The sequence below is a fragment of the Euleptes europaea genome, chromosome 5, assembly GCF_029931775.1.
Source record: "Euleptes europaea isolate rEulEur1 chromosome 5, rEulEur1.hap1, whole genome shotgun sequence".
NCBI lineage: Eukaryota > Metazoa > Chordata > Lepidosauria > Squamata > Sphaerodactylidae > Euleptes > Euleptes europaea.
Genome location: NC_079316.1, coordinates 82,731,089 through 82,754,730, shown reverse-complemented (window position 1 = coordinate 82,754,730; position 23,642 = coordinate 82,731,089). Strand labels below are relative to the sequence as shown.

The window sequence follows — 23,642 nt, the reverse complement described above, 5'->3', positions numbered from 1 at the left end:
TCATCTTTTGCTACCGCTCTTCACTTCTCTGGCCAACAGCTCCACACCTTTTTGATCTAATTCTCCAGTCACAGAATAAGCGATGGCTCCATTTGCCAAGATTCGTTGCTTTGCATCAGTTTCTCTGCCGGCTGGCCCCGAGTGTGTCCGTTTGACCTTCTTGGCTAGCCTTGCACAGCACAGCAACATCGAACTGAATATCATGGAAAATCCACACAGGGCAAATGATGCGGTGTAGTTGCCAGTTGTATCCACAAGCCAGCCTGTGAGAAACATACAACACCTCTTTATGGGAACAAGTAATTGCTATGCCTTAATTCATCCCTACAATTTACAATTCTCTTAAATGCCTTTCTGTCCTGCCCAGCTTTTTAGACTGTCAGGCTAGGGTTGCCAGCTCCAGGTTGGGAAACACCTGGAGATTTTGGGGGCAGAGCCTAAGGAGGGCAGGGTTTGAGAAGGGACTTCAATGCCATAGAGTCCAATTGCCAAAGCGGCCATTTTCTTCAGGTGAACCGATCTCTATTGGCTGGAGATCATTTGTAATAGCAGGAGATCTCCAGCTAGTACCTGGAGGTTATATAAAAGAACAGTAATAGGCTCTGAATGTGAACGAGCAATATTTAGTAAACCACTGGTCACAATAGAAAAGGACTGTGAATCAATAGGCAACCGGTATACAAAAAGGCAAACCCCAAAAGAAGCAACAAAAAGATGCAATGGTAGTGGTATAATACAACAAGTGTGATAACAATGGTGTGTAACAACAATGAAGGAAAAATATATCACACAAACATGCAATAAAAAGGAACCAGGTGGCATCATCCTAAAAATCTTCTGGAGTGGAAAAACAAATCTCACTCACAAGCCATAAATGTAGGCATGGAAGATCGGTCTTCCTGAAAAGACTTGGCAGGCAAAAATTGGAAACGCCTTTCCAGATAGTTCTTAGCGCTTTTGCCACTCAGCGTGGCTTCATCAGCCACGAAAACGATCTTCAAGCTCCCGTAATGGGTAGCATACCTCACTGGGTAATTTCGTGTTACTGTGTGGAAATGTGAGCTCTTGAAATAGGTTTTCATAGCAGACATTGTTACAAGCCTTTATAGCAATTGTTTAAGGCTGAAGAAGCCATGCTGAGTGGCAAAAACGTTAAGAACTATCCGTAAAGGCGTTTCCAATTTTTGCCTGACGAGTCTTTCCAGGAAGACCGACCTTCCATGCCTACATTTACGGCGTGCGAGTGACATTTGTGTTTCTACTCCAGAAGATTTCTAGGATGACGCCACCTGGTTCCTTTTTATAGCATGTTTGTGTGATATATTTTTCCTTCATTGTTGTTACACACCATTGTTATCACACTTGTTGTATTATACCACTACTATTGCATCTTTTTGTTGCTTCTTTTGGGGTTTGCCTTTTTGTATACCGGTTGCCTATTGATGCACAGTCCTTTTCTATTGTGACCAGTGGTTTACTAAATATTGCTTGTTCACATTCAGAGCCTATTATTGTTCTTTTATACAGCCCCTATCTACAGTATTAGTGAGTTCTTTGTACCTCAGTACCTGGAGGTTGCCAACCCTATATCAGGCTGATATAAAGACGCTCCTGTTGGCAATTTAACTCTGTGATGGACAGAATGTCGCTGGCATGCTGGGACATCTCCTGGCAATCCCTTTTGTTGCCTACTGGTGCCTTGGAAGCTGGCAGGAGAAAATGGAGTGGGCAGAAAGGACAAGACAGCAGAGTTCCCCTGTGGAAGCTTTCTCATCAGAACAAACACACATGGGCAGGCCTTGTCTTTTCTGCTGCAAGAAAGAGATGAGCCCCACTCTTTCTCATCCCCTTCTCCTTCCCTTTCAGGTGAGGATGAGGCCCGTGCACCTGCTCTAGACAAGAAATCCACTACAACAGCAACAATTTGATTTGGCTTAAGTCAATCTTCTCCTGCCCCTCCCCACAAAACCTTTTGGCTAATCAATTAAATAGGGTTGCCAGGTCCCTCTTTGCCACCGGAGGTTTTTTTGGGCAGAGCCTGAGGAGGTTTGGGGAGGGGAGGGACTTCAATGCCATAGAGTCCAATTGCCAAAGTGGCCATTTTCTCCAGGTGAACTGATCTCTATTGGCTGGAGATCAGTTGTAATAGCGGGAGATCTCCAGCCACCACCTGGAGGTTGGCAAGCCTACAATTAAGAGGCTATATGGGCTTGTTTGCTTGAGTAATTTGGAGATGTTCGTTTTGCAGCTAGTTTTCATGGACAAGTCTTCCACATGCAGGAAATAAATGGCAGTTTGTTATTTGTGAACTGGCCTTGTATTCTCAGAATCACCCAATTTTACAACCACGTGTGCATTACTGTTCTGAGACACAAAAATGCCTCATGAAACCACTTAACAGAATTCAGACTATCAGTGTACTTCCCACTTCTTTTTTTAAGTAAACTGGATTTAAGCATTAGTTTGACTAAGAAGCCACAATAATATTTCTTTAGGTATTGACAAGCATAGAGAGAAAGACACTTTCACACATGCCAAATAATGCACTTTCAATCCACTTTCAATCTTCACAGCTAAAGAGGCCAAACAAAGTACGAACAGTATTTTTTATAACATTTTCAAACTCTTAATACATCCCTGGGAATACATAATGCGGTAACCCCCAATCATTTGTAAGTGGATTCTGCCACTTCAGAGTCAAATCCAGCTGCAAAATGCATTGAAAGTGGATTGTAAGGGCATTATTCAGCATGTGTGAAAGTGCCCTACAGTGTCTTGTGTAGAACATCCGATGGTAAAGTTTTATTCTACACTGTTACTGGTGTGATGGTTATTTTCCCCTTTTTGATGGTACGACAGATCTAAATGAACCCAGTAGTTCACTGCTTGTCAAGTTTCTTCATTCAGAGAACCTTTTCCACCTTGACCTATCTGCTGTGGAGCCCTTTGCACACTGGAAAGAGTTCTGGGAATTATCCTGTGGTAGCGACTGTGTCAATGAAAACTAGTTCCAGATCCCCACCCCGTGAAACTGGGTGAACTTGAGCCTACCTAACTTTCTCAACCTAACATTGGTGTCAGGCGCTGCATCTGAAGCTACCCTTTTATGACTGGTAGCCCAATGTCTGCCCTTCCCTGATTTAATCGGTTGCCTCTGTCATTGTTTTGACAGGATTGTGAATGCTATTCTTAGTACTGGTTTATAATTCTACAAGCGAAATGCCTGTCACTAGGACAAGTGAGGTTGGAGGGTGTGCATCTATATTAGTTTTAATGTAAACATCACCCTTTGTACAGTGGCGTAAGACCGAAGCCCAGCATTCCACACATTCATGTATTAATGATACATACTGTAGTCATGAACTATATAGCTAATCTGGCTATGAAAGAAGCCATTCTGGTATACACCCATTAATGAGTGCTTTGAAGAAAGGTGGAAGGCTTCATTTGTAAAGTGAAACTCAAGGCCTCACCACCCGATTATAAGACTAAGGGACCAACTGACTCTGGATGCCATCCAACTGGGGTGGCCAACCTCTAAGTGCAAACTTGAGAGCTCCCTGAATTACAATTGATCTCCAGACTACAGATATCCATTCCTCTGGAGAAATATGGCTGTTTTGGAGGGTAGAATCCTCAGCTTTATATCCTACTGAGATACCTTCCCTTCTCTAACACCTCCCTCCCTGGATTGCATCCCCAAATCTCCAGGAATTTCCCAAACCAGAATTAGCAACCTTACATTCAATAGGCAAAAGGCTTCTTTGTTAAGATTTTTGAAAAAAAATTGTATTAGAATTCTGCTGGTAGCTTAAAGGAGACAGACTTAGGGAATTTGCATACCAGTGTATGGTATACCACCACCTTTACACAAAAGTACACTTAAGGTAATACGCAGGCAACAGTTTTTGGGGTGCTATAGCCATCAGATTTCTATCTTCTACACACATGCGCGTGCATGGCATCTATTCAAACACTATAAAAACTTGCGAACTGTGTTAGACTTAGGGTTGCCAGGTCCCTCTTTGCCACCGGCAAGAGGTTTTTGGGGCAGAGCCTGAGGAGGCCGGGGCTTAGGGAGAGGAGGGACTTCAATGCCATGGAGTCCAATTGCCAAAGTGGCCATTTTCTCCAGGGGAACTGATCTCTATCGGCTGGAGATCAGTTGTAATAGCAGGAGATCTCCTGCTACTACCTGGATGTTATTACAAAATTATCAGCACAATTTTGTAATACTGTTCATTGGCAGCACAAGTTTTCTCATTTTGATTTCCTAAACTACCTGGAGGTTGGCAACCCTAGTTAGACTAGAGAACATAGTAAGGCTGGGGGAGGAAGAAAATGTGTAGAATGGGCAATGAATGGTTCTACCATACTTCTAAAGAGTCTCTGAAAAGGTATTGTCTCCACAGATTAGGGTTGCCAGCTCCAGGTTGGGAAATACCTGGAGATTTTGGGGGTGGAGCCTGATGAGTGTGGGGTTTGGTGAATGGAGGGACTTCAATGCCATAGAGTTAGGGTTGCCAACCTCCAGGTACTAGCTGGAGATTTCCTGCTATTACAACTGATCTCCAGACGATAGAGATCAGTTCACCAGGAGAAAATGGCCACGTTGGCAATTGTATTCTATGGCATTGAAGTCCCACCCCTCCCCAAACTCCGCCCTCCTCAGGCTCCACCCCAAAAACCTCCCGCCAGTGGCGAAGAGGTACCTGGCAACCCTACATAGAGTCCGTTTGTCAAAGCAGCCATTTTCTCCAGGTGAACTTATCTCTATTGGCTGGATACAAGTCGTAATAACAGATCTCCAGCTAGTACCTGGAGCTTGGCAACCCTACCAATAGGAGTGGAAATTCCTCCACAGAAGGAGAACCCCTGTGGATAGAGCCAGGGCTGTTCCATACAAACATATTACAGTTCCGTATTACAGTTCCGTATTACAGTTCCATACAAACACAGAAAAACCACTGGTTGCAATGAATGGCTAAATAATTCCATTTCCTTAAAATCTTTCTTTTTGTAAAAAAAAATTTAAAAAATGGAAGTTTCTAGTCCTTATGGTTAGAAAGATATATTTGAAAGTGTGTGGGCAATGCCTCGTCAAAAGCCAGAAGGCTGGCTGAAGAATCTTTCTGGTGCTCTGCACACCCGTGCCATAACTTGCAAAATTGGGTTGTGCAAAACAAGTAGCATTGCAAAATCAAACGTGCCACATAATAAGCATTACATCTGTCTGCTTCGTTTGCATAGTCTATACAGGTTCAATTCCCGCCCCCATAAAAAGTTGGCTTAAAAAAATATTAGCTGAAGAATGCAGACATAACATTGAAAAGTGTGGTGTGAATTTGGCAGATGGATGGTGTTGAACAGATCAGAAAGTGTGAAATAAATGGAACATTTTTAAAGGCAGAGAAGAAAAAACTGTTAATAATCCTTTAGATTTCTCAGGCCTCATAAACTCTACAGTAAATCTGATTTTCTCCCCTCTTCGTTTTCTTTCCCTTTTATTTCCTTTCCCCTGTAAACAGTAGGACATGTGCATATGCTGCCCTCTGGTGTGCACTGCAGAAGGAAGCAAGCATTTCATTCATTCCATCAAACCACAACATCTTCCTGTTACCCTTCCTCCTTCCCCTTAAGAAAAACAGGTTATTTTGAACGCTGATTTGTTTATTTTTTTGAAGGACAGAAGCTTGAATCTGCCAGTGTTCAGGCCTGTGCTAAGGGCAACCATCTCTTAACATTCAAACCTGCAAACTTTCAATCAGTCTACTTCTGCAGGATTGGGTCTATGTAGCGAAAGTAGCTGACTGAAAATTCCCACAAAGGGGATATTTTGCAAAGCTCCTGTGGGGGCATTTTTGGGGGTAGAGGTCTCAAAATTTCAGGGTAGCTTTCAGGGACTCTCCTTGCATGAACCCCAAAGTTTGGTGAAGATTGGGTCAGGGGGTCCAGTGTTATGGGCTCTGAAGAGGTTGCCCCCCCTCCTCCATAGACAAACATTAGCCGATTAGCGAACGACCAGAGAATCTGACTCTTACCTTCCTGATTGTGTATGGAGGTGGGAGGGGCGGCCTCTTCCAGATCCCATAACTTTGAACCTCCCGACCCAATCTTCACCAAACTTGGGGGTTCTTGCAAGGAAAGTCCTTGCAGCCTACCCTGCAAGTTTGGGGCTCCACCTCAAAAAATGCCCCCCAGGAGCTTCGCAAAGCCTGGGGAAAACCTGAAAAAGCTGGAAAATTACCCGTTTTTTTTCGGGAATGGCCAATTCAGCTTTGGCTCCCCCCCTCCAGGTTTTGGAATTCAGTAAACCCAAACCTGAAATTTACCAAAATGGCTTTTTTTCGGCTTGTTTTCGGTTCTGGTTTATCAATATGCACAGCCCTAGGTGGAACCTGGGTAAGGCGGGGTTTGGAGAGGGAAGGGATCTCAGCAGGGTATAATGCCATATAGTCCATCTTCCAAGGTGGCAATTTTCTCCAGGTGAACTGATCTCAGTCATCTGGAGATTAGTTATAATAGTGGGAGATCTCCAGGCGGTTGGCAAGCCTAATATGAGGACTATGTAACTTATTGTTAGACCATTCTGTGAATTCATAGCTGAAAAGGAATTCAGACCCAGAAGTTAGTTAGGTCAAGTTTAGAGTTCACCTCACTGAATAACCATAGTGATATATCAGCTTTTATATGTATGGACTGGGAAGAAACAGAAGAAGTACAATAGAGCAGTCGCATATATATAAACAGTCCTGTATGGTATATGCCAACTGACCTGCAACAGGGGGGCTAATTAGGTATGGTATCGCATGGAGAAAGTACACCACCCCAAGGGCTGATGATAACGAAGCCGTTCCCACAACATCTGCTGTCACCACAGGAATCAGCATGACATAGGCTCCGTCAAAATATCCGAAGGTGAATGAGAAAGGCACAAGGAGTGGAAAGCTTTGGAGCACTGGGAGGAAAAGACAGCATAGCCCATCCATTCCCACAGCAAAGAGGTAGCAGATATAACGATATTTCTTCAAACACCTAAGGACATAAACAAGTCAGGGAGGAAAAAGTTAGTTGCAACAAATCTGTGGGCAGTTAACGGGGGTTACCGTACTTGTATTCCCAGCGATGTATTAAGAGTTTGAAAACGTTATAAAAAATACTGTTCGCACTTTGTTTGGCCCCTTTAGCTGTGAAGACGTCTTCCGACCATTTATAAGCCATGGTATCCAAAAACCCTTTTAAAGCGGTGTTTTTGTATAACAAGTGCTATTTTATAACATTTCAGTTAATCCAAATAATAGATTGCAGGTAGCTGCATGGTCTAAAGAAAAAGCCAGAACCATTTGCCGATAGGATCCAAAGCTGCCACCTGCAATCTCTGGCAACTATTAAGGAGTAGCTTCTCTTGTAGCAACTCTCCTTCCCCTTCAAGTGTGCCCATTTAGTCCCACCCTCTCCCAGTTGAGCCCTTAACAATGAAGTGGGTACTTCCGAGCAACTATAAGGACCTCTTGCCTACCACACTAATACCTGGCTTCAATGGAGTATTCCTCGCTCAAATTTATAATTTCCCTCCCTTCTTCTGCCGCTCAAAAGACCTCTCTCCACAGTACTGCTCCTGGAGTATGGGGGACCTCCAGGAACAACATTTTGTGGGGCATTTCTGGCTGCAGTGGGGAGAGTGGGTGAGAAAGTTGCACATCTACAGAAACGCCCCTTGGGATACAGGCTCATGATGTTGTAGCCTTCCTCCATGGCCCAGAATAAAAAAGCAGGGCTTCTTTCAAGATGCTAAAGGAGGTCTTCCATTAGGGTTGCCAAACTCCAGGTGGTGGTTGGAGATCTCCTGGGATTACAACTTATCTTCTGGTGATAGATATCAGTTCACCTGGAGAAAATGTCTGCTTTGGAGGGTGGACTCTATGGCATTATACCCTATTGAAGTCCCTCCCTTCCCTAAACCCCCACTTTCCTCAGTCTCCACCCACAAAATCTCCAGGTATTTCCCAACCTGGAGCTGGCAACCCTATCTTCCAAAGAGGCCTCAGCTCTGATGTTTTTCATTTTAGAAATTAAGAGTGCCCTGTGTGTGTTATGTGTCATCCGGTCACTTCCGACCTATGGCGATCCTATGAGTTAGTGAAACACTCAGAACATCCTATCATTAACAGCCTTGCTCAGGTCTAGCAAATTGAAGGCTGTGGCTTTCTTCATTGAGATCTGATGAGATCAGGCTATACCATACCATTCCATATCCCTCAGGAACAGCCATACTTTTCTTAATAGTATTCTCAGACCATGTGAAAAGGAAGACCAAGTTAGAAACTCCCATGTGATTTAATTAGTCAAAAATCAGACCCCCTACATTGTCTGTTGCCCTGACCTGGACAGCCCAAGGCTAGCCTGATCTCAGATCTTAAAAGCTAAGGAGGGTTGATCCTGGTTAGTATTTGGATGGGAGACCACCAAAGAAGTCCAGGGTTGCTGTGCAGAGGCAGGCAATGGCAGCCCACCTCTGAAAGTCTCTTGCCTTGAAAGCCTTATGGGGTCGCCATAAATCAGCTGAGACGTGGCAGCACTTTCCACCACCACCACATTGTCTGTTAAAAAACCTGTTGAAAAGACAGTGGCCTTTTATACATGGCTGTTTCACTTGCCATGACCCCTCCAATGACTTCAGGTCTTTGTTTGGATTATGCATACCAGGTCTCCAAAGTTGCGGGCTAAATGTGGGGAAATGCAGGGGGAGAGCAAGGCGACCTCTGACGGTCGGAAATGGCGTGCATAATCCAAACAAAGGCCTGGTCGTCAGAGGGGTGAGTGAAACAGACATGCATAAAAGACCAGTGTGGGGTAGTTTCAATTAGTGAAGCCAGGCAGGGTTTGAGGGGCTAAAAATCCCTTTTTGTACAGCCTTGATCCAAATCTAGCCCATGCACACCAGTCATTTATTTTTTAAAGACTGAAGATCTGCGAGCTCTGTCACATCTGGTTTGGCTCTTGAACGTGATCCCTTTGAAAAATAGATATAACAGTCCCCCCTTACAAAAAAATCACAGGATGTTACTGGGCAGTCACTTTCCTCCACTGCGCCTTATGCCACCACTTAGGGTTGCCAACCTCCAGGTACTAGCTGGAGACCTGCTATTATAACTGATCTCCAGCCAATAAACATCAGTTCACCTGGAGAAAATGGCCACTTTGGCAATTGGACTCTACGGCATTGAAATCCCTACGTTCCCCAAACCCTGCCCTCCTCAGGCTCCGCCCCCATCCGCTGGTGGTGAAGAGGGATCTGGAAACCCTAACTCTATAGCACTGAAGTCCCTCCCCTCCCCAAACCCCACCCTCCTCAGGCTCCACCCCAAAAAACCTCCTGGCGGTGGCGAAGAGGGACCTGGCAGCCCTACCGCCACTTCCTATTCAGTGCTGCCTTTACCTTCTGTCTGTGAGCCATCCAAAGGTGATGTTGCCAATGATATTGACGACCCCGAGAATGGACATCAAGAAAGCCGCCTGCTGATGACTCACTCCGACTCTTAACGCGTAAGGCACCAGGTAAACAAAGAGAGGGCTGCAGCCGTAAGCCATAAATAAGACAGACACGGCGAGCACCACAAAATCCGGCATCAGCAAGAAGTTGTATTCCTGCCACGAGCATTGGCAGAGGCATTTGTGAGACCACACTTTGATCAGAGGCGAACAGACCGTCCACTGCTTTAAATCTTGCTTTTGTGCTTCGGGCCCAAACTCCTGCTCGGGGAATTCGGGGAGAGTCTTGTGGTCCTCTTTTATCGCAATCGGCCTCATCAGGGCACCGCAGACACAGAGGTTTAAAACAAAACCTCCCAGGATAAGTAAGGCTCCATGCCAGGAAAACTGTTCGATTAGAAGCTGGACCACAGGCGCCAGGACGAATGTACCAATACCACTGCCTGACATGGCGATCCCATAAGCAAGCGCTTTCCTCTTGCTGAAATACTTGCCCACCATTGCTATGGCTGGTGAATAACAAAGGGCAAATCCCAGACCTAGAAGAGGGGAGGAAACCCCCGAGAAACATACACGTTACTAGCAATCAAGAGAGCTGGTAGAATATGATCATTGACAGCTATTTACACGGGCAAATCATTTGTAAAAACTCCAAATGCATATTTTCAAAGAAAACGTTTTGTGGATGATGCCAAGAAAAGGATGTACGTAGCAGACACTTGTGGATTTCATTTCCACGTCTCCCTCCATGCTCACACCACATGTTCATTTAAATTAATGGAATCGTTTTGAAATTCGCCTAATCCAAATTGATCACCAGATTTTGAAGTTCAGAATCACCTGGATAAAACTGCAGTTTGGAATCCTGGCAACTGGGAAAGGAGGGGCGGGAAAGTCTCCAATTTGTTGAAAGCTCACGTTAGGACCTCAGAACAAACCACAATTAAATCATAACTTGATAGCATAAAATCCAACTGCAGCTTCACACATGAAGGGAGGAGGTAGGGGAAGAAAAGGGTTGTGTGAGCCCAGTAAACAAAGTTTTTGCTCTTTAAGATCAAACTACGATTTGTTCATCACATCTGGAGGCAGCCAGAAAAAAAATTAAAGACATCCAGTGAATCAAAATGGCTATCAAAGATGATAATTTACATCTTATGGAGCTTTGTATTTTTTCACCTCAGGAAGCCCCAGCTGCATCATGGGAGTTTGGTTTTCGGAAGGAAGAGTTTCTTATTTGTGGACAATGCATTTGATAAAAGTTAACACTGTAAGCGTTGGCACAACACAGGTCATAATTATGGACTTTTTTCTTAGTGAACAAATGATTAGCAGCATTTGAGTACAGACATTTCTAAAAAACTGTTATTACACTGCAGGGTTCTGAGCTCTAAGCTTGCGTCACCTTGGCTACAACACTAGTTTTAATAAGTCAGCAATCTCAGTATAAACATTTCCATTCCTCATTTTGTTGAGAAATGACCTGGAGGAGAACAAAGAATGAAAAAGTAATTGCTAAAATCACAAAGAGCGCCCAGGACTAACAGACTCACCAGAAGAGGCTTCTTTTAAATGCAAATGATGTGAATTTTGCCGTTCAAAATTAACAGATGCGATTGCTTCACACAATCCCACCGTTAGTGCTAGATTGACGTTCACATGCATCAGAAATTTAATTAATTTTCAAAATGCAAATTTCGAATTCCAACTGCAAACTGAGGCATGTTTATTTGCTGATTGTTGTTTATTTGATGAATTGGCGAAGAAGAAGGAGAAGAAGAGCTGGTTTTTATACCCCACTTTCTCTACCTTTAATGAGTCTCAATGTGGCTTACAATCACCTTACCTTCCCCTCCCACAACAGAAACCTTGTGAGGTAGGAAGGACTAAGAGAGTTCTGAGAGAACTGTGATTAGCCCAAGGTCACCCAGCTGGATTCATGTGGAGGAGTGGGGAAACCAACCCAGTTCACCAGATTAGAGTCTGCCGCTCATGTGGAGGAATGGGAAATCAAACCTGGTTCTCCAGATTAGAGTCCGTTGCTCTTAACTACTGCACCATGCTGGCTCTCAAATGACTAAACTGAGGATATCATACTTTGTCACATTATGAGAAGACAAGGGTCAATTAGAAAAGACAACAATGCTAGAAAAAGTTGAAGGCAGCAGGAAAAGAGGAAGACCCGACATAAAATGGATTGACTCAGCAGAGGAAACCACGGCCCTCAGTTTGCAAGACCTGAGCAAGGCTTTTAACGATAGGACATTCTGGAAGTCATTAATTCATAGGGTCACTATAAGTCAGAAGTGTCCTGACGACACTTAACACAAGCACAGGATCCATGATCTAATTATCACACTCAATTTGTTTAAGATAGTGTATGTGGTTACCCATCCTCCATTTGATTCTTACATCAAACCTGTAAAGTAAATTAGGCAAGAGAATGTGACTGGAGTGAGCTTCACACTGAACAAGGATTGGAACTTTGGTCTCCCCGCCTCTGGACATGCTGCTTTGTAACTGTCTGTGAGAGAAACCAAGCTCGCGGGTCCTGCACTTTGCCTTATGCACAGGGATTTCACCCAGAATGAGAACAGGGGAGAGGGAAGAATTGGGTTAACAGAGGAATGGGAAGACCCAGACATTGCGAGGACTGGGCACGAGGTCCTCTCTAATAGACGGAAAACTCATGCATAACTCCAAGAACAACCGATTCAGACCGGGGGCGAATGTGAGTGAAAGTACCCACGCATAAAAGACCCTAGATTGCTATATCTACCCTACGTCACTTCTGGGTTTTTCCCAGAAGTGACATTGTGGTGCACATGCCCCCCTACATCCCTGCCCCGAAATCTCCCCCCTTAACAACAATTAATAGCAATACCTGTAAGAACTCCTAAGGAAACATATAGATGCTCCAGGCTTGTGGCAAAGGAACTCAGGATCAGTCCAGCAGAGGCGAGCAATCCTCCTAGTATGATTCCCACTTGACAGGAGACATGATTACTGATAAAACTCCCGAGTGGTGCTAAATACAAATGGATAAAATACAAATGAACATGGCCTTGTTGTTTATCTCACATAAACAAGTGCAGCAGCTGATATGAAGTACTTCAATAAGAATATGCTATACTTTTTGGCCCAGGAAACGTTTGCCACATGTCAGGACTGAGTGCAGAATACTGGGGCATGTTCTGTGTGTCCCGTTCCCCCCTCCATATACCTTTCAAACTCGACTGCTTTCCATTTCCCTTAAAAACTGAACTCAAGCAAAAGGCACCTGGAAGAACTGCGGGCGAATACCTGCTTCTCTGTGAATTCAGATGGGGGCTTACAGCAAGCCAGTGTCTTTCAGTATTCATTCCTGTAAAACAATAGCCCTGTTCACATGGTACAGTGAATGCATGGACATGCATACTTCTGTTTTGTAAGAAAGAGCCAACATGGGCTCACTTTACAATGAAACTGGGGGCCAGCACCTGCATAAATGTGGGGTTTCACTCAGTCATTCAGCTGCACGTTATTTATTCCTTTATTTCCTCACATTTATATCCCGCCCTCATTCCCGGCGAACTGGGCTCAGAGCAGGTCGCAACATTTAATACAAAAACATAGATTAAAACATATTTAAAATCACACTTCCCGGCAACAAATAAAACAAGAGGGCAACAGTAAAATTAAAGAAAAATAGAGCCACTTAAAAAACCAGGCCAGGCAGTAACCCCAAACTTAGGAAAGAATGGGGAGGCCAGCAACAATGGTATTGGAAAAACTTGTGGCTGTAATTATTCGTAAGCCTGGCAGAACAGCTCCGTTTTACAGGCCCTGCAGAACACATGCTTGAAACGTAGAGAACTACTCAACACACAAATAAAGAAAAATCAAATGTACGCTGTACCCAGGGTTTGTGACTTAAGAAGAAGAAGAGTTGGTTTTTATACTCAATTTTTCTCTACCTTAAGGAGACTCAAGCCAACTTACAATCACCTTCCCTTCCTCTCCCCAAAACAGACACCTTGTGAGGTTGGTGGGGCTGAGAGACTTCTGAGAGAACTGTGACTGGCCCAAGGTCACCCAGCAGGCTTCATGTATAGAAGTGAACCAACCCGGTTCACCAGATTAGAGTCCACTGCTCATGTGGAGGAGCGGGGAAACCAACCCACTTCACCAGATTAGAGTCCTCTGCTCATGTGGAGGAGTGGGGAATCAAATCTGGTTCTTCAGATTAGAGTCCACCACTCTTAACCACTACATTATGCTGTCTCTCACAACTCTCACAACTTGTGGATACTTGGAATGGATCTTTAACCATAAAATATTTCATCTAGCTAAATTTTGGGGAAACAGTACAGAACTGCTTAAATTACCTTTTCATGGGCCTTGTAACCAGGGTATGTAAGGGACTGACCTTCTCCATATGTTCCTACCTGCCCTTTTAAGAACATCATCCAGGTCTTGTTCCACCTGCCCCCTTCTCAAAGGTCAGACAGATGATTCAAAGGAGCTGGGACTTTTCAGTGGTGGAAACTCAACTTTGGAATGCCCTTCCTTTGAAGGCTCAGCTGGCATCAGGTGGATATAAAGCCCTTCATGGTCTTGGCCCTTCTTACTGGTGTGACTGTATCTCCCTATGCTCTACTGTGACAACTTCACTAAAGTCAGCAGGGGCTTCTGCTGGTGTCAACCTGCAAACTGGCAAATTCAACATCTGCAGGGTTACCAGCTCCGGGTTGGGAAATATCTGGAGATTTTTGGGGTGGAGCCTGAGGAGGGCGGGGTTTGGAGAGGGGAGGGGCCTCAGTGCCATGGAGTCCAATTGCCAAAGTGGCCATTTTCTCCAGGTGAACTGATCTCTATCGGCTGGAGATTGGTTTTAACAGCAGGAGATCTCCAGCTAGTACCTGGAGGTTGGCAACTTTAAACATCTGCCCGTACACATGCTTTCTCCATTGTGGCTCCTGCCTTGTGAAATGGCCTGCCCGAGGAGGTCAGAAATGCTCCTACTCTCCTGGCCTTCTGCAAACTATGCAAAACTGAAGTATTCAAGAGGGCTTTTCTAGGCAGGTAATAAGGCTGCACCGTGACACAGAGTAGTAAGCTGCAGTACTGCAGTCCAAGCTCTGCTCACAGAAGTTGGTTTCAGGTAGCCAGCTCAAGGTTGACTCAGCCTTCCATCCTTCTGAGGTTGGTAAAATGAGTACCCAGCTTGCTGGGGATAAAGGGAAGATGACTGGGGAAGGCACTGGCAAACCACCCCGTAAACAAAGTCTGCCTAGTAAACATCGGGATGTGACATCACCCCATGGGTCAGGAATGACCTGGTGCTTTAATAAGGCTGCACAGTACAAAATAGTTTCACTAATGTACCTGGAAAAATGACTGGGGTTTGTGGCCTTTACTGCTGTATATAACATATTGTAAGTAGGATCATATTATGTGATTTCTGAATCGCTCAATATATCTTGTTAATACTTATGCTATGCTTCTATTTCTTTCTGGTAGTTCCAGACTTCTAATCTCCTAATGCATTAGTTATTGAATGTCCCATTTTGTTGATTGTACATTATGTGCAAGCTGCCTTGAGTCCCTGTGAGAAAGGCGGACTATAAATAATATAAATGAATAAAAACTAAATAAATAAATGTAAGTGAGAAGCACAATTTTCCCTTCAGGTCTTTTGATTATAGATTATTTTAGCAGAATTTTAGTCTCAGCTCTGCTGTTTGCATTGCTGTCTGTATAAACTGCTACTCTTCGATACCTTTAAACTATTTATTTCTCTGTTCTTTTATGTTTTTAATTGATTTGAATTCTCTGGTGGTTTTAATTGTTTTTTCATGTTGTTTGCTGCCATAAAGGTAAAGGTCCCCTGTGCAAGCACCGGGTCATTACGGACCCATGGGGTGACATCACATCTCGATGTTTACTAGGCAGTCTTTGTTTACGGGGTGGTTTGCCAGTGTCTTCCCCAGTCATCTTCCCTTTACCCCCAGCAAGCTGGGTACTCATTTTACCGACCTTGGAAGGATGGAAAGCTGAGTCAACCTTGAGCCAGCTACCTGAAACCAACTTCCGTGAGCAGAGCTTGGACTGCAGTACTGCAGCTTACCACTCTGCGCCACGGGGCTCATTGGAACCAGTTTGCTGCCATAGGAACCAGTTTTTTAGTTGAGGGACAGGATATAAATATTGTCAACTAAGTATGGAATGGACAAACAAAAAAGAACATGACTTTGTAATTTCATCGCAGGAACCACCTCTTCAGTCCTTGATTCGATTCTATGGAAAGCATATTGCACATATTTGGAACCATGATAATGAGCAATACCTTTACTTGATAAAAATAGTTCATCATTCCCCATTGATCTGGCAACTCACCACAAAGCATTGTCGCACAGTCTACTATAGAATGGATCCAAGCAGTTCGGGCATAATCTTGAGCAAAGTAAGTCTGGAACTCCACAAAAAATATTGAAATGCACCTGAAATAAACACACAAATTCCAACTTGGTAAAAATAGAAATAGTTTTGAAAGCCCCAAATACCGCAATTAAAGCTTAAGTGAAAACCGATTAAGGAGCTCAGTAAAAGCATTCCTTTCCCCTCTTCTCATCTGAGGCGGGCGACTCAGCAGCGCTCTGCTTTTGTTCTGTTCAGTTTGGGCCAATTCAGACGACACAACGGTCTTTTAAGCATGGCTGTTTCACTCACCGTCACCTCTCCAACGACTCCGGGTCTTTGTTTGGATTATGCATGCTGTTTGCGACCGTCAGAGGCTGCCTCGCCCTCCCCCTGCGTTCCCCCGTGTTTTCAAACTCGAGATAAAACAGGTCCCTCAAAAGGCGGTCAAAAGGCGGGGGAACGCAGGGCGAAGGTGAGGCGACCTCTGACGGTTGCAAATAGCATGCATAATCCAGACAAAGACCCAAAGTTGTCGGAGGGGTGACAGCCATGCATAAAAGACCAACATTCCCGTGGCTGCCACAAGGACCCTGTATCAGATGTGTGATGGGAGTTTTGTGCCTCCCAGATGTATGCGGATGACTGTGGCACAGAAGAAGAAGCTGCTTCAGTGCATCTGCAACTGTGCCATGTCCATATCTTGAAATGGCCCCAGGGAGCACCTCTTGGCTCTAGTGGAAAACGTATGTATATAGCCATCATTATCATGCAGAGTTACCGTGCAAAGCACTATGTCACGCTCCCACAGCCTAGGAATACAGCCACAGCCTAGGAATGGTGAAAGCAGAGCTGAGTCTGCGCACAGCACAATTCTATAGTTTGGCCGCTTGAGGAATAAGTTCACATTCAGGCTTATAACTTTAGAAAAGAAATAGAAGTTCTTTATTGTAGGAGAACTCCATACTGGATAGGAAAGGCAGAGTAAAGGCTTCGAACTATCTAACTAAGCTAAGATGGAGAGAGATTGTAGAACACATGTCCAGGCCTCATGGTGGACAAAAAGGGAGAGAGAGAAGGGAGGAACTGGAATAGAAACCCCTAAGAGTAGCATTCTGGGTAGCAAAAGGACAGCAGTGGGATGGTTAAAAGGAAAATAAGGTCCTATCTACCCCTAAACTAATTCTCTACTGCCCTCCTGTGTAGCTCCAAGGCCTGTGCTAGCATTAGGCGACATTGCACAGTCCATTCCTTCCAACAAATGGTTTAGGAATAGATAGCGCAACTGCTTCCAAGGCAACATCTCCACTTTGCCTTCAGGAACTACTGCAAGTAATCTGTTCACCTCAGAAGAGAAAGAGAATTGTGGGGAAATGCAGGGGGAGAGCGAGGCGACCTCTGACAGTCGAAAGCGGCACACATAATCAACATGAAGGCCCGAAGTCGTTGGAGGGGTGACGGTGAGTGAAACAGCCATGCATAAAAAAAGGTGTGAAGAGGCATCTTGAACATGGTCAAGCGAGCAGAGCCTGACAGGCGGGTGGAGCTCGAAGCACAACCGCTTCTGGAAGGCTGCTGGGTTTGCATTTGGGACAGACAGGGAGAAAAACAGAGACAGCTGTAAGTCGACTGAAGTGCTTGTGAGGGGTGGTGGTGATGGATTTCTCTCCCTGCACCTCTGGGGACCGGTTACTAGGACTGTTTAAAAAAATTTTTTGGTAAAGTTCGGCTTCGGCAAAATTTGTCCCTTTTTGATTCGGGACGTGCTGAAGTCCGAACACCACCGCTTTGGATCTGCGAAATTCGGCGCAAGATCCAGAGTTCGGGGGGAAATTCGGCTGGGTCGCTGAAGTGCTGGGCGCCGCCTAGGCAGGCGGCGCCCACCACTTCAAAGAGTCGGGAAGGGGGTGGGGGACTTTAAAGAGCCCCCCCGCGGGCCTTCATGGGGCTTCCATGAAGGCGCGCAGGGGGCTCTTTAAACAGATCTGCGCCTTCCAGCTGGAAGGCGCATATCTGTTTAAAGAGCCCCCACGTGCCTTCATGGAAGCCCCGTGAAGGCACGGGGGGGGGCAGAGGGGTTTAAAGACCCCCCCGCCCCTCTTCCCGGGAGTCCCGGGAAGGCATGCGGTGGGTTGTCAAGCCCCTCTGCGCTGTCTGTGCAGGCAGCGCAGAGGGGTTTAAAGACCCCCGCCCCTCTTCCCGGGAGTCCCGGGAAGGCGGGCGGTGGGTTGTCAAGCCCCTCTGCGCTGTCTGGGCAGGCAGCGCAGAGAGGTTTAAAGACCCCCGCCCCTCTGCTGCTGCCCCGAACCCCGAATTTATTCACGAACACGCCGAACTCGCTGAATTCGTCTCCCTGTTTTCCCACCTTTTTTGAGTTCGGTTCATCCCGAACTAAAAACTGCTGAATCAGGGAAATTCGGCTGTTTTTCAGTTTGGGACGAACTGAATCGACAGCCCTAGTGGTACCTCTTTGCTTCTACCTGTGTTCTACCTGCACATTTGTAAATAAAGCAAATATTTCAGAAACACCATAAGTCTCAGTGCTTTCTCACCCAAAAGGAACCAACCCCCGGGAGAACTCATGACTCACGGAAGTGGAGAGAATATGACAATATTTATACATGTCACACATTCGCAGAAGTGGGCTCTAGCTCACAGAAGAATAATTTACACGGAATCTCTTAGTCTTATTACTCATGGTCTGCTAGCTGGCTTTCACTTTATCTGGCATTTCCATTGCAGTATGCGGCACAAATCAGAAAAATGGTCGGCCTCATGATCTTTTCTTTCTACTGAGAAATACAAACAAGCTCCCTCCTAGAACAACTGTATTTGGGACTTACTGATTTCTTGCTATGTGGGAATCTGCATTGCTGACTCTTTTTTCCCATGTTCATTGTGACTCAGCATTACCTGAAAATAGGTCTGCCAGCCTCCAGGTGGGGCCTGGGGATCCTCCAGAATTACAGCTCATCTCCAGACTACAGAGATCATGTTTCCCTGGAGAAGATGGCTGCTTTGGAAGGTGGACTCTGTAGCGTTTTAACCCACTGAAGTCCCTGTCCTCCCCAGGTTCCATCCCTAAATCTCCAGGAGTTTCCCAACCTGGATCAGGCAACCCCTACCCTCCCATCCCCTCTGGTGGCCGGGGGGGTGGGAACCGGCAACCCTATCTGAAAAGTTGCCATCTCTGAAAAACAACCCAGAGCTGTCTTTGCATATCAGACAAATTTTGCTGGAACACTGAAGCTCTTTTTGCTGAGGCCCTTTCAGAAACATAAATTTCATACCGAATATATCTATTTGGTTTTCCAGTTCCAATGCAAAAAGAGCACCTGTATGCAAATGAGCTTTTAGGCGTAACTTGATTATAACTTTCTGCGTATCTTCAAAGCGGCTGTTAAGTAGTAAACTACTGATAAACCGCCTTATCTTTACCAGATTGATTAAGTGGTAGTTGTGAGAACATACAGGAAAGTGTGAAATCAATGAACAAAAGAAGATCTTATAGAAGAATATAAATCACAACTGAATAAAAAACGGGTAAGTTTTTCTGTCTTTGCCTTTCCACACAGGCAGACTCTCTGTTCGATTGGAGCATTTAAAAATCTGCCAATTAATTCATTGAGGGGTAAGGCATTATGTCTGGCCAAGAAAAAAAGTCTTCGAAAGGTTGGAATGGTTTAGAATTCAAGATAATCTGGGAGCACTGGAAAAGATGGGGTGCTCTGTCCCCAGAAGGAGGGTATGCATTTCCTTCTGGCATCACCCTATGTGGTTTTAATACTAGCCTACATGCCACACCTTCACTCTGTCCGGTTCACAGCTTGCAGGGACTTTGGCTGCAGCATTCTCCACTCCCTTAGCTTTGTGGAAACAAAATTGCCTTTGTAAACAAGAACTCATGATTGAGCCAACAATTGCTTGCTCACAGTTGTTTTTGTTGTGGCTTACCCTAAACGTTCAGCATCAAAAATAACAGCTTTATCAGAAAAGAGATACATCGTTTAAACCCTCCGAAAAAGTAATTTTCAGTTTGCATTTCAGACGAGCCTCTTGTCCTCTTTCTACAATACTTCTTATGGATATCACAGGGAGCCAAAGTGTACCCTATCTACATATTAACCAGAAGGGTTGCCAACCTCCAGGTGGTAGCTGGAGATCTCTTGGGATTACAACCCAGCTCTGGGTTGGGGAATACCTGGCGATTTGGGGGTGCAGCCTGAGGGTGGGGTTTGGAGAAGGGAGGGACTTCAGTGGGGTATAATGCCATAGAGTCCACCTTCCAGAACGACCACTTTCTCCAGGTGAACTGATCTCTGTCGCCTGGAGATCAGTTGTAATAGCAGGAGATCTCCAGCCACCACCTGGAGGCTGGCATTTCCTAGGCATAGGAACTAGCATATCCTAGGTATAAATTATTGTGGTATGTGGGCTGAGCTATGTGTGCTGGGAAAATCTGATATATCCATAGTAGGACTGCAGCCTTGAGGAAACACATGTGGACAACATTCAGCAAATGGACATTTATATTGTTTAATAAAATGTATTGTTTAAAGGGGCACAAACACATACACTCATTATGACTTCTAACATCTCTTTAAAAGGATGAATTACCAGCTAGTTTCCCTCAAACTACTCAGCACATTTGTATTTGTACCTTCTTCCCACTGGTTACAGAAAAATTAACCCACAAAAGGAACTATATCAAAGTTCCCACTGGGCAGCTCTACATGTGAAATAAAAACTGAAATCAACAACATCTGGAAGAACAATTTTGTCTCCAGACATACCTATATTATACTACCCTTGAAAGCTGATCTCCCCCCGCCTTTCTATTTTAAAGGAAGGCAGTCTCAAATATTTTTAAAAAATATTTACGATGCTGAAGAGTATATATAGAGAGAACACAGGTCACAGCTCTCATTCAAGATAGTTTGTGGAAACTGGATTACGCAACACATGCATCCGTCCGACCAAGGGTCAAGCGAGGCCACAGGCTGATAAAATGTAGGGCAGCGGTCTCTGCAACTTGTGACCCATGAAGCCAAGCCAAACACAGTCCCTCGGTTATGTGCAGCAGTCTGTTGAGGATGCCACAACCCCAAATGTGTGTTTTTTAGTTTTTTTTATCAAGCAAAAACAAAATTAGTAAGTTGGTTCTTGTAGGTTATCCGGGCTGTGTAACCATGGTCTTGGTATTTTCTTTCCTGACGTTTCGCCCGCAGATGTGGCAGGCATCTTCAGAGGAGTAACACTGAAGGACAGTGTTACAGGAAACACGCCAAATCAAATTCACTGTTTAAGCCGGCTGGTGCCAGGGTTTTGAATAAAAATATCATTTTCATTTATTGCCTGTGGAGTATTTTACTGACATCTTGAGATTTATATGATTGTGGTTTGTATTTCCATAAAACAAAGAATCTAATATCATCAGCAGAGGGACCTTTTTCGAGAAAATGTCCTGTTAAAGGGGCGTCCATAATTTTTGCGCAGACGCGCGCCCTATGTTCCCCTATCCTTAATTTTAATTGTCTTGATGTGGACCCGATATAAATCAAAGAACATGGGCAAGAAATTGCATAAACACAGAGCTTGGAAGAATACTGGCAAGCCCAATTTCTCCCCAACAGAATTAGCTTTAGTAAAATCTATATCTGAAGATTCATCCATAACATGCCAGTTCATCATTAAATCTCTTATCCTAAAAACAGTTTCCTGGGAGTAAGCTCCACTGAATAAAATGGGACTTGCTTCTGAGTAGACCTGCCTAGAAATGCTCCTGAAATTATCTGAATGCTATATTTATTTATTTATTATGTATTTACGCTATTTATAGCCTACCTTTCTCAGTTATTTATTTATTTATTTAGAACATTTATTCCACTTCTGGAGAAAATGGCTGCTTTGAACACATGAAGCTGCCTTATAGTGAATCAGACCCTTGGTCCATCAAAGTCAGTATTGTCTACTCAGACCAGCAGCGGCTCTCCAGGGTCTCAGGCAGAGGCCTTTCACATCATCTATCTGCCTAGTCCCTTTAACTGGAGATGCCGGGGATTGAACCTGGGACTTTACTCCTTATTGTTGCGGGGCAATTGCATGTCATTATACCCTACCCAGGTCCCTCGCCTTCCTAAATAGGATTGCCAGCTTCAGGTTGGGAAATACCTAGAGATTTTTGGGGCAAAGCCTGAGGAGGGCAGGGTTTGGGCAGGGAAGGGACTTCAATGCCATAGAGTCCAATTGCCAAAGTGGCCATTTTCTCTAGGTGTGAACTGATCTCTATCGGCTGGAGCTCAGTTGTAATAGCAGGAGATCTCCAGCTAGTACCTGGAGGTTGGCAACCCTATTCCTAAACCCCACCTTCTCAGACTCCACCCTCAAATCTCCTGGCATTTCAGAGCCTGGAGTTGGCAACCCTATGTATTAAATATAAGGGCATATCTCTACATTATAAATTCTACCATTATACTCCCCTTAGGTTTAAGTATTGTTGCCAGTTCTGAGTTGGGAAATACCTGGATATTTTGCGGTGGAGCTTGGTGAGGGGGATGGCAACCCTACCCCTACTTCATCTCCTTTTGGTTCTGTAGCCAAAACTCTACTCTCAGTTGGGTGAGATCACTGATAGTAGGGAAATGTTGCCAGGTAGACTTCCTTGCATTTCCCAAGGAAGCCTCTCTGTTAGTTTGTCTAATTTTGTTTGTCAACAACAGGTGAAAATGTGGCTGTTTCCAAAGAGTTGTGGTTTTTTTTGAACTAGAAAATGTGACAAGCTTTAAATATTTCGTTGACCTTTCAGTCAACGGGCTGTTTGAGTAGTAGATTATTGGGCTTTGCTCCTATTTTTAATTGTTGTTTCATATTAAAACATAATGATTCTCTGTCTTCTGTCATTCTGTGGCTTTGCGCGTCGTCCTGGATGCCATTTATAGCTGAGAATGTGGCTTCAAACTGCCTGAATAAATAACTACCATTATATCATATCCTACCATTAAGTGCTACTTTAAACAACAGATAACAGAACGTAACGCTGAGCAAAGAATCAAGTAGGAAAAGGGGTTTACCTTGTTACAGCTCTAGTGCAGATAGTGACGAGGAAGCAGCCAATCACAATCATCCAACCCCAGCCGCCATCAGGAGGGGAGGCACTTAACCCTTTCCTTGGCACAGCCATGGTCATGATGGCCGGTCTCTCTTCTTGTCCAGAATCACTCTGCACAACCAACGCCAGTGAACAGGCCGAGGATACATGGAATATTACCTGGCACACGGGTTATTTGACATCTGAAACAAAGACGCCAGCAGAGAAATGATCAAAGTGCCCCACACTTCCTTTGTTCTGCGAAGGGCCACTATCAAATAGCTCAGTGGGGCTACTGCTTTATTGTTTTATGTGAAGCTTTATTTTTAACCCCAACAATTGCAGGACACAGATTCTATGCATTGTTGGGAGCAGCTGACAATACAACGTATTCTTTTAAATCAGAGTCACTGTGCCGAAAGTTTACATTCACATCACCGGCACCAGAATGAATCTTTACAGCTAATGGCTCTGTAATGAATTCTGAGAATCGTACCAATATGTTTTAGCACATAATTAATACTATAGGTATGTGGACTTAGTCATAGCCATTATTTTCAAGGTTGTCAGTCACTGCCTGAGGCTCTGATAGTTTTGAAATGGTAACATATGTGAGGTACAATCCCAAGCATATTTAGTCACAAGTCATACAATTTTCCCAGTG

General features: G+C 44.5%; 1 protein-coding gene across 1 annotated transcript; it reads right to left on the bottom strand.

The window, feature by feature from the left end:
• SLC16A12 (solute carrier family 16 member 12) lies at window positions 1–23,095 on the bottom strand. The gene is made up of 6 exons (XM_056850105.1): window positions 22,962–23,095; window positions 15,871–15,974; window positions 12,377–12,520; window positions 9,440–10,031; window positions 6,776–7,035; window positions 1–263 (listed from the first exon to the last, which is right to left on the bottom strand). Exons 1-6 carry the CDS (start codon window positions 23,075–23,077, stop codon window positions 1–3), a joined length of 1,479 nt encoding a protein of 492 aa, XP_056706083.1. The 5' UTR covers window positions 23,078–23,095.
• Window positions 23,096–23,642: the final 547 nt, after the last annotated feature.

Bases quoted from the DNA above. Each gene is read 5' to 3' on its own strand.
- SLC16A12 (XM_056850105.1), bottom strand. From the start codon at position 23,077: ATGACCATGGCTGTGCCAAGGAAAGGGTTAAGTGCCTCCCCTCCTGAT. The intron at 12,521-15,870 runs GTGAGTTGCCAG...ATTTGTATTTAG, and splicing joins CTGTGCGACAATGCTTTGTG to CACCACTCGGGAGTTTTATC. The intron at 7,036-9,439 runs GTAAAGGCAGCA...TTATGTCCTTAG, and splicing joins GGATGGCTCACAGACAGAAG to GTGTTTGAAGAAATATCGTT.